The sequence below is a fragment of the Ostrea edulis genome, chromosome 2 (genome assembly GCF_947568905.1).
Source record: "Ostrea edulis chromosome 2, xbOstEdul1.1, whole genome shotgun sequence".
In the NCBI taxonomy this organism is placed as follows: Eukaryota; Metazoa; Mollusca; class Bivalvia; order Ostreida; family Ostreidae; genus Ostrea; species Ostrea edulis.
The window spans coordinates 2,822,713-2,840,979 of record NC_079165.1 but is presented as its reverse complement, the minus strand read 5'-3'; the positions used below and the strand labels follow the sequence as shown (position 1 = coordinate 2,840,979).

Genomic DNA, 18,267 nt, shown 5'->3' with positions numbered 1-18,267 from the left:
ACTACCCATGGGATGAAGATGTTCCCTATCGATTTTGGGGTCAAAAGGTCAAAGGTCAAGCGCACTGGACATCGAAGTAGCAATATGGTTCGGTTTGTCATGCCATTTGTTTTTTACACTCAGAAAAGAGGTAGTTTATACCTATTACCAACACCCTTTGGGAGATTGGGGTAAGCGGGGGGTATTCTTAGTGAGCATTGCTCACAGTACCTCTTGTTATTCCTGCCTATAATTCGGTGTATTATTCTGTATGTAAACCCTATCAGCCCAGTGTTTTTAGTGGTAAATATAATATTTCTAAATGTAGATAGTAGATCTAGGTCAAGTTCCCATTTTGATTCACAAATTGGTCTATATTCTTCTGTGTTATTAAGATAATCGTATATAGTTCTAGATCCTTTTTATATTCAATTAATTTTCTAATGGCTATGAACTGTTGGGGTTTTAAGGATGGCTAACATTGGCCAAGATCTCATTATTGCTTTCTTAACCCTTCATAAAAAGTAAAAGGTATCTTAACTAAATGTTCATTGTAAATATGTTCAAACCTAATGAAATCACCATCTTTATCTAGTAAATCCGGGACTAAAACATTGCTCTTTGTCTACATATAAGAGACTTTTATCATGTATGTTTTAATTTTGTCATTGTACCACAATGGTTCAAGAAGAGCTTAAAGTGAGTTTTTACGTTGAGTAATGTTCATAAATCTGCAAAGTAGAGTAAGGTTTCCTTCTGAAAAATATTATTGGTATAAAAAGCTTTTTGCTTTGAGTAGTCTGCTCATGTGAGATATTACATTGTGTAATTTCGAAGAATGATAATAATTATATTAAATTTATTTTGAAAAGCGTAAAATCCATATTGCCCTAAAAGTTATTTAAATAACAATATAATAAGTAAAATAAATTGTATAAGAACAAATGACTAGTAGGTGGAGATAAAGAGTCCGTTATGGTCGCACAACAGAGTAATCTTGACTTAAGATTTCATTTACATAGACTAGTTGTAATGAATTGTAAACAGATGAGTCTTTAGTTTAGATTTAAAGATTCAGAGACTAGCAGCAGTTCTGATATCATATGGTAGAGCATTCCACATTTTAGGGCCAGCCGCACTAAAAGCTCGAGTTTGAATCACAGATGAGGTGGTAAATGGCACTTGTAGTAGGCTCTGATCAATGGACCGCAGAGTTCTGGAGGGAGCATAGGGTGTTATGAGTCCCTGCAGATAGGATGGAGCCATGATGTTGACTGTTTTGTACACTAATTGTACAGGGGCGGATCCAGGAATTGTGATTACGGGGGACGAGCCACTTTATGAGGCAGGGGGTCTGGGGCCGCCTTGAGGCCCCCAGTGGGTCCAAGGCGAAGCCCCCTAAAGCCACTGGATTTTACAGATTTTATAAGGCTTGAAATATGTTTCCTATTTAAGTCATTTGTACTATTTTCTTATCAATTTTTATAAGGTGAAACTAATAAAATGACGCAAATTTGAAGAGTTTTAAACAAAATAAGTTCTCCCAATAAAATAATTCAAGAAATGAAAAGATTTTGTCATTTATTTCTCCAGGAGTGGAAGAAATTATTGCTTCTTTTATCGTATAGTACATTTTTCTAAACAAGATAACACTATTTATCTTAAATTTGAAAATTTTAGGGGGGTGTGCACCGGTAGCACCCCCTTTAAATTCGCCACTGTACTAACACCAATGTCTTGAAGATGACACTTTGCTGAACTGGCAGCGAACGGAAGGAGCGTAGTACTGGTGTAATGCTGTCATATTTGCGGGTGCCTGAGATTATTCTGGCTGCAGCGTTTTGGATAGATCGGAGCTGCTGGATCTGCTTTGATGGTAAGCCGTAGTAGAGAGAGTTGCGGTAGTCCAGCTTTGTTGTTATGAAGGCATGAACAACACATTTCAGCGAGTCCCTGTCCAGATATCTCCACAGCTGGCTCAGATTCTTAAGGTGGATGAAGGCACCTCTGCACACTGATAAATGCGCCGCCATGGTCATGTGACAGTCACTGGTTACACCGACGCCCTTGGCCTTGGTAACAGGAGTGATAGAGTCGTCTCCTACTTGTAGTGATGGTATGTGCAGCTTAGAGGACATTTGTTTGGAGGATATCACTAGCACCTCAGTCTTGTCTGTGTTGATCTTGAGGTGATGCAGTCATGAGTCATCCAGAATCAGTGTGACCACGCTGAGTTATTGAGGAGCAATCGCCTATATTCAAGTTTATTTAAGTGATTTGATAAAGATATCTAAAGTGATAATTCTACATCCACCTCTCCTCGATTCCAATGTGTCGTTTTCTTGGCTAATTTATCATTTTTTGCTTCTCAAAAGATTTTTAAAAAAAAATAATTTTTTCTAATTCTTTTCTCCATACTGTATTAGGTCTGGGAAGATAAGAAGAGGGGGTAATAATAGAGAGAGTAATAACCTTTTTTAATTGTAATTTTACCTATTAGAGTAATATTTCTTTTGGACCATTGAATGATTCCTTTTTGGATATTTGTCAAATTTTCATCAAATTTCCGCTGCTCTACATTTTCTAAATCTGCTGTATATTTTATACCTAATATATTAAAAGGTTCTAAAGTCCATTGCATTCCAGAGTTGTTATTAAAAGTGTATGTAGAATAAGCTATAGAACCTATTCAGATTTCCTTGGTCTTAGAAGTGTTTGGCTTGAAACCAGGGAATTTTGAAAATGAAGGTCAAGAGTAGATGTCAGACCCATCGCGAAAGAGTATAATAGTGTCATAAGCGTATTGCAGAAGACATTTTTATTTCTTTACCCATTATCATTCCCCAAATATTACTGTTTTAACGAATAATAATAATAATAAGACCTTTATTTAACCAGGATTACATATTTAGCGATAATGCTAGTTTTCAATATGGTCCTGCATCATAACGAATTCATAACGAATCATATATCCTATATTATCGGCACATAGGTTGAATAGATAAAGTGAGACAAGATCACCTTGGTGAAAGCCTCATCCAATTTCAATTTTTTTTTAAAAATACCATTCTGCATAACACAGATTTTTTTTGTATGTTACCCTACGTCCCATTTGAGAATTTTTCACTCATCTAGAGACGTCACCAGCTTTAGTTGAAGCGCCACAAAATTTGATGATGATCTATAACGTATGACACTCATCTACCAGAACACGAGATCTCCGTGTTTTAGGACACGTGGGACACGAGATATTTGTAATTTAGGAACCGTGGGACACGAGATCTCCGTGTTTTATGACCCGTGGGACACGAGATCTCCGTGTTTTATGACCCGTGGGACACGAGATCTCCTTGTTTAGGACCCGTGGGACACGAGAGTTCCGCGTTTTAGGACACATGGCTTTCACTTCTATTGGATGTATACATGTAAATTAAAGTAAAATTATATGTAAAATGTGACGTTCAATTTAGGAGTCGTAAATAATGGTTGAAGTGGAAGTTTAAAGTTCAGAATGTGATCATATATGTGAACACTTTCGTCAGGATTGTTCATGATTCCCTAACGTAAGCAGTGTGTCTCGCTGTGTCTATAAGACACTGCACTTCACGTAGTTAGATCACCACACGTCCAACGTCAAGCCAGATTTCACACCATGAATGCCATCTTCGTTCTCGTTGCTGTCATTGTTGTAGGTATTTAGATATTTGCGTTTTTGAAAGCAACTTGCTTTGACCTAAGGCTTTATGCAGAAAATCCTTTATTATGTATTCTGTGGTCGAGAATTTTTCACTGATATTGAGACGTGCAAAGCGAACGCTCTACCATTGAGCTACTGCAACCAGTTGTCATTTAGAAGTTCATAATCTGATAGCATACCCAATTCATGTTCATTTCGGATAACAATAGTTCATGATTTCGTGACAATTCACGAACGTAATCACAACGTCCATTATCTGGATGCTTATATATAACACTCCACATAGATAGTGCGATTCACGTCGACCGTCAACCCAGATTTCACACCATGAAAGCTATCTTCGTTCTCGCTGCTCTCATTGTTGCAGGTATTTAGATATTTGCCGTTGAAAATTGCTTTTAATTACTATTTCAGAATATCGTCCATTTGGCATTCTTAAAAAGTCTCCCTGTACTGACACTGGATGCGAAACAAATTGTTATGAACGGTTGTGAATTAGTTATACAGGCTCTATCTTTGCTACAACTCTTATCCATGCTACAACTCTTATCCATGCTACAACTCTTATCCATGCTAATTCTTAGATTTTATTTAAAGCTGCGTCCTCAAATATGTGCTAGATTTCAATGCAGGGACATGAAAAAAATATTGAAATCCCAAAACTTTCCCTTTAGATATTCATGAAATTGATATGCATTCAGGACTGGTTTACTTTGCGGGAAAACCCCTATGATGGAGATAATTTCCAGATTTTTAGCACGTCCACTGTCTTGTATAATCAAGCCCAGCTGGTGTCGAACCTTCATGTAAGGCGCGCCAATAATAAAAAGTGATTTGTCCTTTGGAAATTACCTTAAAACTGAGGTCCCGTATCGCGGCAGGTGTTGGCACGATAGAGATCCCTCACTGTTACGGCTCTGAGTGCAAATAATAAGGTCTAAACTTCACTTACAGCTAGCGACGTCTCACTATGAGTTACCATTTTGAAAGGGACGTGAAAAATTAATTTTAAATAGATTTGCATAAAATCACGTTATGAGTGGTTGTAATACTTTATACGCCCGTCGTGGATCTGATAAAACAATACTCACATGGCTTGCATCATCAAAATTGGTACACATGTTCCCAAGGATTTAGTTTTATATCTAATCATTATCTATTACTAAACAGACATCAATGATACACAAGTACACACAAGAGAGAGATAATTCGTTATCTTCGCCTTTCATATATATATATATATATATATATATATATATATATATATATATATATATATATATATAATTTCGATATAAAATACCTTTCATGTTCAAAGCCCAGAGATAAGCCCTTTGGCTTGTTTGCTTATCTCTCTTAACATGTACTTGTGTGTATTGATGTCTATTTAGTAATATATATTTTATAAAACCATTCACTATCAATTCTACTATAGAAAGTAAAAATATCGATGGAACGTAAAACAAAATAACCCATACACTATCGATTCTACTATAGAAAGTAAAATCATGTCATTAATATGAATTAAAGATCTGTTTAAAACAACTACTGAATTTATTGCCCCATTCCATCGCTTTTCATGCGCACACAAGGGGACACATATCGACAGGAGAACAATTTTCCCGTCATATGAAGCTATTGTCAATTAAATCCATTTTTATTTTTAATTAGTCTCCTGTGAGACGTGCCGAGATCATGATGAGTGTTCTATAACTACCTGTGGAACAGGGGCCGAGCTACACTGCATCTCTCGCCAGTGCACGTGTACTACAGCCGCTGGAGGCGACGGTATGTGGTAGTAATCTTTATATAAAGAGGTGTCGTTACTATTGTAAGGAAGTGGGTTATTCTGCTATACGACTAGGGAGGATAGACATATTCCCCTGCAATAAAAATCAAGCAATTTATTTGGCTTTTCATTTTTAGCTTACTTGATGAGCGTGTTTGATATGTTGTCCGTTTGTCTTTTCGTCCGTCTGTAAATCTATAATAACTAAGCAGAGAACACTGACAAAAGGGGGTGGGGGGTTTCAGTAAAAAAAACTCCGACCGCCAAAAAAACTGTCAGTGTTTTCTGCTTCTATTGAATAGATTTGATCCTATTTATTGATATGTCATGTGACAATTCGTTGTTGATAAAGGTGTTACTTACTAATTCGAATTTTTCCTTTTGCCGACTTTTGTCGCTATTTTCCCGTAAAATTGATCATGTTAAAGTCACGTGATTCACCACCTTGTTGACTCTTTAAAGAGGCATAGTCACGATTTGGGTGAAAAAATTACTTAGATATTTAGAAGATATTTAAAATTTACATCAGTTATTTCCTTAGTAATATGATAGTATTAAAATTTTTAATTCGTGTAAAACATAGCAACAACTTAAATTTAAAAAAGATGATGCAAGAATTTGACACTTTTAAACTTTTAAAACAAGGTACTGTCCTTGTTTATGTTTTCGTATTACGTGACTTAACTATCAACATGGCGACAGAGTTGACGTCTTCGGTTAGAAAAGCTCTGGCAACGAAAATTTTCAGTTTTCTTCGATTTGCTTCCTCCGTAAATTGATCTATCAGGAAGCTTTTGACAATTTTGGTATTCCCGCCTTCGTGCGTAATTTCCTGCTTGTCTACAGTTCTACGACATGTGCACGCATTCGTCTAATTTTAAGAGTCTAGATATAAACAAACAGCGTGTTTAAAAGCACGGTTTTGAGAGCCTGAATTTATGTAAATACAAAGTATACCCTGTGTAAAAATATTTAATCCACTCTTGTATAAAATATCTTTCATTTTTTTTAGCACAAAAACCTCAATTTCAATTGATCAAAAATTGTATTCCTGCCCCTTTCAGAGCGATCAATAAGATGAATAAGATTACGTCATTTCTATTTTAGGTGTCTGTGCTACAGCCACTGAATGTCACGGCCGATGTGACCATGGACGCCAGCATCACTGTATCGACGGGCGATGCAGATGTACTCACTTTTAAATTTATGAACGTTCTAAATAAATTTTGATTACGGGATGATTATTTTTCAGAACTCTTTAATTAATGCAGACGATATATGATAGTGAATGCAGTGAAATTGTTCGATAAGGAGAACATTTATACTAACTGCATCCTCCAGAAATCCCTCTTTGCTTTTGTGTTCTCTTTCCTTTGGTAATGGACGATTACCCTACAATGCCGGGATTTTCGAGTTCTTCCGTTCCGTGCGTATTTTGTGTTTTAGAATCTACCTAAGTAACGTGATTTAACAGGCACGTAGCATAGTTTTTCAGGGAAGGGGGGGGGGGTGGTCAAAGAAGATGCCTTCAGGCTTCACACTACTTTGTCTAAAATTCTTAACAATAATAGAGGGCGAAGCCCTCTCACGGCCCGAAGGGCCGTGAGAGCGGAGCTCCCCCTATAGGTAACACGTATATACTTGTTTAAAAGGAAAATAATGAAAAAATTAAACCATACCTATGGAACTTGAAAAGTTTGGTACCAATGGCGTCGATTCGAATATAAGCGCGTGGACATGTATTCCTCCATTCTGAATCTCGTCTACCCTAGTTCACGTCGTTCTGAGATGTTACATAAAATCCGTAAAAGCATGTAAACCTTATTTTCTTAATCATATATAATCACTCCACGATTAATGCCATGTTTTTTGTTGTGGTTCAAACGCTATGTTTGTAAATTTGCTAAATAACAACGCTGAATATGACGTCACAATGTACTGTTTACATCGATTGCGTTATATTTCCCGCGTTCAATATATAGGCGGATCAAATGTCCAAAAGGATGCTTTGATACAGCTCTGTCCTCGTGCTAACTTCGGGTTATTTTTGTCCTGTGTTGGATATAGATACTAATGCCAAAACCCTTTTTGCTTCGCCCTCAAACACGGTCACGACGTAAAACATATTAGATAAATGTATCAAAACAAACAAATCCTAACATGTTCTTTTCACTAATAGAGGGCGAAGCCCTCTCACGGCCCGAAGGGCCGTGAGATCGGAGCTCTGTCTATAGGTAACACGTATATACATATTTAAAAGGAAAATAAAGAAAACTAATAAAAAATTAAACCATACCTATGGAACTTGAAAAGTTTGGTTCCAATGGCGTCGATTCGAATACTATCACGTGGACATGTATTTCTCCATTTTGAATCTCGTATACACAAATTCACGTCGTTCTGAGATGTTGCATAAAATCCGTAAAAGCATGTAAATCTTATTTTCTTAATCATATTGACCCTAAAATCACTCCTGGTCTCGAGTAACGCAAAATTTGTAACTTGTCTCCTCCTATGTTTATGAATTTGCTAAACACCGACGCTGAATATGACGTCACAATGCACTGTTTACATCAGTTGCATATAGTTTCCCTCGTTCAATGAGTAGGCGGATCATGCAACTTGAAATGTCTAAAGTTAGAATACTTTGATTGAGCTTTGTCCTCACACGTCAGGTGCTACCTTCGGAATACATTTTGCTTCGCCCTCAAACACGGTCACGCCGTAAAGCATATTATTTAAAATCTTTCAAATTTGAAATGCATGGATGAAGGTTAAGTAGTGACATACGACTTATTATACCTCAATATATAGGCCTATATTTTCACACCTTTTAAAATTGAGGAGGGGGGAGGTGTTGAAAGGTTGATTGTTTTTACGACTCGTCGAGGAGTTTTCACTCATTTCTCATTTTAAGACACCAACAGCTTTAGGTTAAGTACCGCAAATTTAGACCCATGCTTAGCACTCAGGGCCGTAGCAGTGAGGGTTCCTTATCGTGTCAACGCCGGCGGGGGAGGGGGTTAGCGTATCATGTCATGTATATTGTATAAACCCCCCCCCCCCCTTCTGATTACTTGAATCGTAGGGAGAACATATTATGGATTCACTTCATAAATTGCATTCGTACCATTCACTTCTGCCGCCATAAAAAGTTGGGGGGGGGGGGGGGCTTGGTGGTTGTCTCACGAAATATATCTTTATTTGTATATATAAATAATAGAAAGTTATGGTTGTTAGAATGGGGACCATTCCCTCCCCCTCCCACATTCTACGTGCATGCCTCAGAAGTACCTATATACCCATTATCAGATTTGCAATGCTGAAGTCGCCGTTCATTCCAATGGTGCCCAATATTTATAAAGATAAATCATGACATAATAATTTTCAATAGCTGGTATATGTCCTCATTTAATTTTCCCCCACAATTTTATTGATGATTTCGGACAACTCAGTCATTCAGTCAGTTTTCTTTACCAATAGGCGGATGGACTTTCAAGAGCTTGAGATCAATTCTGTTTACGTATCTACACCAACAATTTTTGGATAGGATTACATATAGCCTTTGTATATTACCTTTACGGTAAAAGGAACAAGAAACACTTATCTATTACAAAAATTTCTTTAGTTCGATTATACTTGCATAGAATCATCGTCCATTTCAATAGGTTGTAGGCCCTACATGTATATACACTTACACAAGACTTTGTGTATTTACGTTAACTACGATAAACCGGATATGACCATGCCTAAAAAAGTATGACGTAATAGTGACTAAATGCAGAATGAACACGGACATGGAAGAACTCGAAAATCCCCTATTCAAGACGTCAAACCTAAGACGTAAACATACGTATAGGTACATGTAGTGGTTGCCAGGGGCGGACGAGCCACTTTATGAAGCAGGTCTGGGTGCCACCTTGAGACCCCCAGTGGGTTCAGGGCAAAGCCCTGGTGGGGGCCCAGGGGAAATTAATAAAATGACGCAAATTTTAAGGGTTTTTGGAAAAAATTAAGTTCTCCCAATAAAGTAATTCAAGAAATCAAAAGATTTTGTTATTTATTTCTCCGGGAGTGGAAGGACTTATTGCTTCTGTTATCGTTTAGTACATTTTTCTAAACAAGATACCACGATTCACCTTAAATTTGAAAATTTTAGGCGCCCCCCTTAAATCCGCCACTGATTGCTTCTTCGCCAATCGCTCGACATCGCAGTTCTTCACAATATTACCTTAAAGTTGTATGGTTCGATGTTCACCTGTTATTCCTTAAGTGCACAGAATTGCAGCTGAAATAGTTTTAAAAGTTATTAACTATCCCTTGATTATTACATGCTTGAAAACATATGCATGTAAAAGAAAAGGTAAATATAGTGGGAACATACATGTATAGATACATTCGCCGCTCGTGATGGGAACTCCTACGCATGCGTATCATATTAGATGCATGGAGTCCAGTATATAGATGAACCATGTCCAGTTAATTCTGCTACCTCAACTTTTTCCTACCTTGTTTAATGTGGAAAAATAAAAGACAAATCATGTACTCTCTTTGCAATATTTCCTCAAAACTGACATAGGGCCCTCCGTGGTCGAATGGTCGGCGCGGGTTCGAATCGCGCTCGCGCCGGTAAGTGAGAAAGTTACCTAGTTTACTTTCGGAAGGTCGGTGGTCTCTTCCCAGGTACATTGTATCCGAGTTCTCTCTTTCACCAATAAAAACGGCGCCACCAGATAACTGAAAAATTGTTGAGTGTGGCGGAAAACAATCAAACAAACTAACCCGGATCCTTCGTAAGTAACCTTAGACCTTGACCTATTTTTCAAAAACTTTAACCTTTTGAACTACAGGAATAGGTTAAGTAGAATCATGCTTCCCGGTGAGCTATGTTTTCTTCTGAGAACTTTTGTTTTCAGTGAAACATGTGCATTTAACCACAGAATGACTTAGAGTTACCGTTCTTGCAACATCAGAAATGAGTATTATTGATTGCGCGTATTATATTTCATATAAAAATGTCGCGCTAAACAAGTTCCAGATTTTAGAGCTCACCAAGCGACTTTGTAAAGATATGTTCAGGATCAACAGGACTGAATTTACGATTGAGTTTCATATGAAAAATACCGGTCGTGGTACTGTACTGGCATGTCGTGAGTGCGAACCCCGCTCGTGCCACGACCGCATCAAACAGTTAGTGATTGCACGACCGCATCAAACAGTTAGTGATTGCACGACCGCATCAAACAGTTAGTGATTGCACGACCGCATCTCAAACAGTTAGTGATTGCACGACCGCATCAAACAGTTAGTGATTGCACGACCGCATCAACCAGTTAGTGATTGCACGACCGCATCAAACAGTTAGTGATTGCACGACCGCATCAAACAGTTAGTGATTGCACGACCGCATCAAACAGTTAGTGATTGCACGACCGCATCTCAAACAGTTAGTGATTGCACGACCGCATCAAACAGTTAGTGATTGCACGACCGCATCAACCAGTTAGTGATTGCACGACCGCATCAAACAGTTAGTGATTGCACGACCGCATCAAACAGTTAGTGATTGCACGACCGCATCAAACAGTTAGTGATTGCCCCTTTGTCAAACACTCGGCATTTAGAAATCTTTCGGATACGACCTTTAAAACGGACGTCCCATTAAAGAACCCAAACTGCTACGGCCCTGAGCCTAAGTTTGTGATCAGTACTTAACTTACAACAAGTGACATCTCAATGCGAATGTGTGACACAATCTTGACGAGAAATAATACAAACAACATCATTCTAAAACTTTTATACAAGTATTATCGATACTATACGGCAATAAATATTTTTTTGTATGAAGCCATTCTTGTTAGTGTAAAACTTATATACGGTACCAATTTTGATGCACCAGATGAGCATTTCGACAAATAATGTCTCTTCATTGATGCTCAACCAAAATGTTTGAAATCCGAAATGACAATGAGATAAAACGCCATCCACATCTTCTCAATACTATTTATAGTTTCTCTCCTTGACAAACACCTGTTACTGGTAAATGAATTCTGTTATCATTTACATAATTGTCGGAATCAGCAGTGAGCTTATGGAAGCATTAACCTATATCGATTAGTATATTAATAGCTGAAGAGACAAAGCCAGTCAACAAGAAACCAAACAATATCTATAAGAGGAAAAGTCCTAAGGTCTAAACTGATGCCTGCCAATGGTCGTAACTTAATCATTTCATATACTGCGTGTATAATGAATGCATATATGTAAAATGCGCGAGTAGATTTACAATCTGTCATTTCGTTTCTTCGCGGTTCTCGGCCATATCTATGGAATTACCCCGATTGGCTAGGTGCCATGCTGTTAGGGAATATCAGGAGCCCCTGTTTCCAATGTTAATATTTTGGCATTCATGTGATCCTTTGTTATTGCAACTATTTTAAGCGACTCCTAGTCACAGTTTGAATTCATTTTTTTTAAAAACATCTTAATATCCATGCGGCCAGGGGAATGAGTGTTGTACATTTTGAGGACAAACCTTCGGACAGAATCTTAGGGGTCCGGATTGATAACACCCGTCAGGGATTTACACTGGCAGACTCTCAATTTCGGAAGTAGTAATACTCATAATTATACATAAAGTCACAATTTAATTGAATGAAACATTTTCTCTGTAATTGTGTTTCCCACACGTCGTTGGGGAACGTGTTGTTATTAATGTTTGCTGTTTTTTTTAGATGGCTTATTGATATTGGTCAGCTTTCCTCGTGCGTTAACAATTGAAAAGTTTTAATTTCTTCTTGATTGCCATTCTTCCAATTCTTTTCAAATTTGGTCCGAAACGTCTGTGGGACAAGGGGAGTTTGAAAATTCCAGAACTCCTGCATCCCGGGCCAGGTAAAACTAAAAAAAATTTAAAAACAATAAAACTTGTCTACAACAGCACATCTGTAAAAACAAACTAAAATTGAATTTTTTTTTTATCTCCAGGTTAGAGGTTCTGACTCCAGGGCGGGGCCAAATTTTGCATATAGTGTTTCATGTAAAACATTCAAACATCTTTAATGCTATTAATACAAAATTGAAATTACGTGGATATTTAGAAGGCACAGGTAGCCTTTTACCAAAGTTGTAAATTTTACGATCCCAGGGGTAGGGGTTTTGGTATCTGCATGGGTGAGGCCAAAATGGTCACAATGATTAAATGTGTGCATCATCAATGGAACATTCTTTTTAATTCTTCTTGATAACTGCTTACAAATTCTTTTACAAGTTCGGTATATACATCTTTTGGGACAAGGGGACAGGAATTAAAATTTCAGGAATATACTCCGGGGACCTTAGGGGCGGGGCAGAAATTTACCATTTCCAACAAGCATTGTAAGTGTTGCATAGGAATGCATGCCCCTACCGGCCCTAAGTCAAATCGTATGGTTTTCTCCAAGATTCCTGCAATTCCTCAACATTCATTACAAAACCAAAACAAACAAAAAACAAAACAAAACAAAATTCGAACTTGATCTGTAACTTACATGGTCAAGAAATGTACCAAATATCAAATGACTATCTGCAAGCATGATGAAAACAGTGTGGAAAGTGAACTGACAGACCGACGCACGGATGGAGTGCAAATTTAATGTCCCCTTCGCCTCCACCGACAGGGAATTAAAATCGTCTGTACAAAAACACATCTGTAAGAAAAACTAAATACATATTAATGTAGAGCAGAAAGTCCTTTACCAAAGTTGTAAATTTCATGATCCCTGGGGTAGATGTTGAATTCATGGCGAGATATAATTAGCATATAGTGTTTAGGTGTAAAACATTTAAATAACATCTTTAATGCTATTCATACAAAATTGGAACTGAATGGTTAATTCGAAGAAGTAGGTATCCTTTTACCAAAATTGTAAATTTCATGGTTCCAGAGATACGGGTTTTGGTACCAAGGTGGGACCAAATTGGTCGTAGTGATTATCATTTGAAAGACTTTTTACCTTTGTTGATACTATATAAAAATTAAATAAATATGTAGGAAAAACAGAAAGGGGTGTATCAAAATTGCGAATTTCGCAACCCAGGTGTTCTTCCTCAACAACGGGTCCAAAATATTTATGTAGAGTTATTATAACATATAGTATGAACAGTCTTTCATCAGTATGGACACTTTCGTTTTGGGGGTGTTTGTGTGTGGGCTTTTTTTTATATTGCGGTTAAATGTTAGGGTTTAGCTTAAATATGCAGAACAGAAAATTATGCTAGATTTCGTAGCCCTTGGGGCTAGTGATACTATTAACTAATACTCCGGTGACCGACAAGGTCCGTGGGCCTTTTGATAAAAACAATTCGATGAACTGTTTTTCTAATACAGTGTAGACCTTTCATAAGAACTAGTGGGTATTGTCATTTTTCAATAAAACGCTTTAAAATTTAGCATTTGGTAGATATTAAGAGTATGTAGAATATTCTGATTTGCTTATACTTAAATGTACATCCATTTTCTAGAAACATATCTATCGAATCGGATGAACGAAAACGCAAAGTGCGTGTGCGTCGTTATTCCTGAATCTTTAAACGTTTTTTGTTTTAATTTTCCAATAAAATACATTGAAATATAGAATATACGTTTGCTCCGAAAATCCAAGATGTGAGGCATAACAATGCTCGCGAGCAAACAAATAGGAATAGATATTGTAATGTAAATGTGAGTGATAAAAATGCTCGCGAGCAAACGAATAGGAATAAATATTGTAATGCAATATAAGTGATAATAATGCTCGCGAGTAAACGAATAGGAATAAATATTGTAATGCAATATGAGTGATAATAATGCTCGCGAGCAAACGAATAGGAATAAATATTGTAATGCAATATGAGTGATAATAATGCTCGCGATCAAATGAATAGGAACAAGCATTCTGAGAGTATTGCATGGCAATTCAATAGTCCCCTACCGATTGCAAAAATTACTGTACCACAACAATATTCAAAATTCATTATGTAGGTTATGGTAAAAGGGAAAATTGGGGAACCAGGATAGGAATGGTTGGAAATCAACTACTATTCGAGCAGAGACTAGACCAAGAAAAAAGGAGAAAATTATAATTAGGTTTAGGTCTTTAACCAAGGCAATAAACTGTGACATGTAGATGATCATGAATAATTTAGCTATATTGTTGTATTACTATGCTAGAAGTTTTAATGAGCGTACTATTCTTATCTACAGAAACTTCGATGTAAACTAACAATTCATGCTTCTTCTTTTTTACGTCCAAGGGCCATAACTTAATGAAAAATCAACGGACCAAGACCAAATTCAAACTTGATCTGTAACATGTTATGACAAAGCAATGTACCAAATATCAAATGAATATCTGCAAGCACAACCAAAAAAAGTCTGGAAAACGGATTATTCATGCTATTTTTCTAAGTCCAAGGGCCATAACTAAGTGAACAATCAACGGACCGACACAAAATTCAAACTTGATCTGTAACTTGTTATGACAAAGCATTGTACCAAATATCAGATGAATATCTGCAAGCACATATAAAAAAGTCTGGAAAACTGATTATTCATGCTATTTTTCTGAGTCCAAGGGCCATAACTAAGTGAAAAATCAATAGACCGAGACGAAATTCGAACTTGATCTGTAACTTGTTATGGCAAAGCGACATACCAAATATAAAATAAATATCTGCAAGAACAGAGAGAAAAAGTGCGGAAAACTGGACTGACGGACGGAGCGCAAACCTAAAGTCCCGACCTTCGACTTCGTCGGTAGGGGACTAATAAAATAATAAATATTGTAATGCAATATGAGTGATAACAATGCTCGTGAGCAAACTCTGATTACGTCAGCCTGCTTTTCTCTTAACTGGTCCCCTATTGTGACAGCTCCCAAGACCAGTTAACGTAAACCCGGGACAGGGGACATGTTGAAAATGGATTAAAAGCAAGTAAGTGTTGATTTCTTTATGACAGTTTTGAGCATTACTGTTAAATGTTTGAAAACAAATTGTCTATTGCGTAAATCCAGGCACATCTGAGTCGAAACGTCGGTTGAAGAATAAACCATCACCGACTCCGGCATTTACACGTTTTCCAGAATCAAAACATGAATGCTTGCGAAGAGAAGTCGATGAAGGCTATGCCTCTCGACTTCTCTAAAGAGAATACCCCTATTGTAGCCCCATCCTACCCTCGGGGGCCATGGTTTTCACAAACTTGAATTTGCACTATGTCAGAAAGCTTTCATGTAAATTTCAGCTCTTCTGGCCCAGTGGTTCTTGCGAAGATTTTTAAATGACCCCACCCTATTTTTGCATTTTTGTGATTATCTCACCTCTGAAGGGGGCATGCGCTTCATTTGAACAAACTTGAAAGCCCTTCACCCAGGGATGCTTTTGGCCAGATTTGGTTGAAATTGGCCCAGTGGTTCTGAAGAAGAAGTCGAAAATGTAAAAAGTTTACAGACAGTCGACGGACAACAGGCGATCAGAAAAGCTCACTTGAACTTTCAGCTCAGGTGAGCTAAAATGGTGAGAAAGATATGTTTGAAACCTGCTAGAACCATTGGAATCAATTATTTCATGATTGTTTATTTTTAATTTTCGTTTTTCAATATGTATGTAGATTTAATATATTACATAATGACTATGCATCTCCCTCTTTCTCTCTCTCACTTTCTCAGAAAAAAAATATTTACTATACCTTCGGTAGGTTATCATAAATATGCTGTACAAGTTTCTTTGCAGAGTGTGATTAATTGATTGTATATTGTTTAACGTCCCTCTCGAGAATATTTCTCTCATATGGAGACGTCACCACCGCCGGTGAAGGGCTGCAAAATTTCGGCCTATGCGCTTATGGCCTTTGAGCAAGGAGGGGTCTTTATCGTGCCACACCTGCTGTGACACGGGACCTCGGTTTTTGCGGTCTCATCCGAATGACCGCCCCATTTAGTCGCCTCCTACGACAAGCACCTATTGTAACCCGGATCCCCACGGGACTTGCAAAGTGTGTATATGTATGTATGTATATATGTATGTATGAATAAAAAATAATAATCATATAGAAACAAGAAACCATGTGTGAATTGGTAATATCATAGTCCCTTAACAGTCAAGTTCAGCGATATTTTGATACCGGCATTGCTTATAGACGTCATCAAGGTGATCGGGATCTGTTTAATAATTATTCAATTAATAAACTTCGCGTCACACCTTAACACTAGAGTCAAGTAAACACTTGATTCTTTTTAGCGTTTCCCTCCGTCGGTCGCTTGCTACAGGCTAATAACAATGGTGGGAGATGATACAATGTCGTATCTTTTCCAATAATTGTTGGTATCATCTTAAAAATCGACATTAATACGGAGAAGCCCATGTTATGGTGAATAAAAATGGATCAGGTTTAATGCCTTTACTAACAAAAATACATGTAAGTGACGTATTAAATCCAAAATACAACTAAACTTGTTTGAAATGTCCATGCGAACACACTTCCTCATTTTTCGAGAACATAAAACTAGATTTAAGGTACAAGAAATACAGTCAATTATCGTCATTTGATATATTGCTTTGAGGGATGAATCAGGAATATACGGTATTGTATAAATGGTCAGTCAGAACTTAAAAACACAGACTTGTTTTTTATAAGCGCTCTTTTCTCGAGAATCTCCGGAGGGTAGTTAGATCGTTAGTCATAAAAACACAGATATATAGGCACTCTTAAACCCTTATCAATTCTAACGACAGCTTATTTACATGGAAAGTGGATCAATCACTTCAACGACAGATCCGTGGCACAGACAGGCGGAAGCAGCGCCACGACTCGCCATCAACTAATTTGGTTAACCAACCCCTTTAAGATGTCGCGTGCATTGGGCATTGATTTATCCCTAAATATAGAGTTTTCATTCAGTAAAATTGTGAATATCGAGAGCGCGTTTACAACCACCTGTCAATTGGATCATTAAATTATGTTTTAGTCACTGTTTGGTACATTTCACTTATGGAGGATATCTCTTTATTTTTTCTTTCTGGTTTTAGGTTTGCCGTGGTACCGGAAACAATATCGGTTCATTCGCTTAAATGAAAAAAAAAATTGAGTATTGAAAATTTTCATGATATTTTGAACTTTACTGCCGTTCTTGGGGCCATTTTAAATGCTACCCCCTATCTCTTTGTAAGGAAAAATTTGAGAAAATCGTTTCCTCTTTCTTCTATGATCCAATATTGCGACTGTCTTCTATTCCATAATGTGCATTTAAGCCCTAAAAAGCATGACAAAAATAACGACTGATGTACTGTATCCTAAAATGACCAAACGAAATGGTCTAGCTTGTATCTTATTGAATATTCCAGTGTTCAATATAAGGACAAAACTACACTCTAAAAACAATGTTTAGGTTTGGAACACTTTTTAAACGTGTTTAGGTCTAAACGTGTTTAGGATTGTGCTTATATCCTAAACGCGAAGTGTAATAAACATGTTCTACCCTAAACATGTTCAGACTGAGAACATGTTTAGCTATGCAAAAATACAGTATCTAAACACAAAATAACATGCTAAACACTTGCTAAACACATTCCTACACGTCTAAACACAATCCTAAACGTCTATGCGTTTAGGTTTTGAACATGATAAGTTTAGTAACATTGTTGACATTAGTTTTACAGTCTTCATGTAGAATATTCCTGTCTTCTGTAAATGAAATTCGAATTGCAGAAAAAACTGCATGTCAGAATTGCCATACTTCAAACTGCTATAGTGTACCAGGCCCCGATAGTGACCATAGTGTAC

The 18,267-nt window shown here is 37.2% G+C and overlaps 1 protein-coding gene across 1 annotated transcript; it reads left to right on the top strand.

Annotated features, from left to right (window-relative positions):
- Positions 1 to 3,906: 3,906 nt before the first annotated feature.
- On the top strand, positions 3,907 to 6,706 carry LOC125679953 (serine protease inhibitor Cvsi-2-like). The gene is made up of 3 exons (XM_048919409.2): positions 3,907 to 4,043; positions 5,348 to 5,464; positions 6,573 to 6,706. The coding sequence occupies exons 1-3, from the start codon at positions 4,004 to 4,006 to the stop codon at positions 6,665 to 6,667; spliced, it is 252 nt and encodes an 83-aa protein (XP_048775366.2). The 5' UTR covers positions 3,907 to 4,003; the 3' UTR covers positions 6,668 to 6,706.
- Positions 6,707 to 18,267: the final 11,561 nt, after the last annotated feature.

Excerpts from the sequence above, each read along its gene's own strand:
- LOC125679953 (XM_048919409.2), top strand. The coding sequence starts at position 4,004 with ATGAAAGCTATCTTCGTTCTCGCTGCTCTCATTGTTGCAG. Across the intron at positions 4,044-5,347 it reads CGCTGCTCTCATTGTTGCAG|TCTCCTGTGAGACGTGCCGA; the intron begins GTATTTAGATAT and ends ATTTTTAATTAG. Across the intron at positions 5,465-6,572 it reads TACAGCCGCTGGAGGCGACG|GTGTCTGTGCTACAGCCACT; the intron begins GTATGTGGTAGT and ends TTTCTATTTTAG.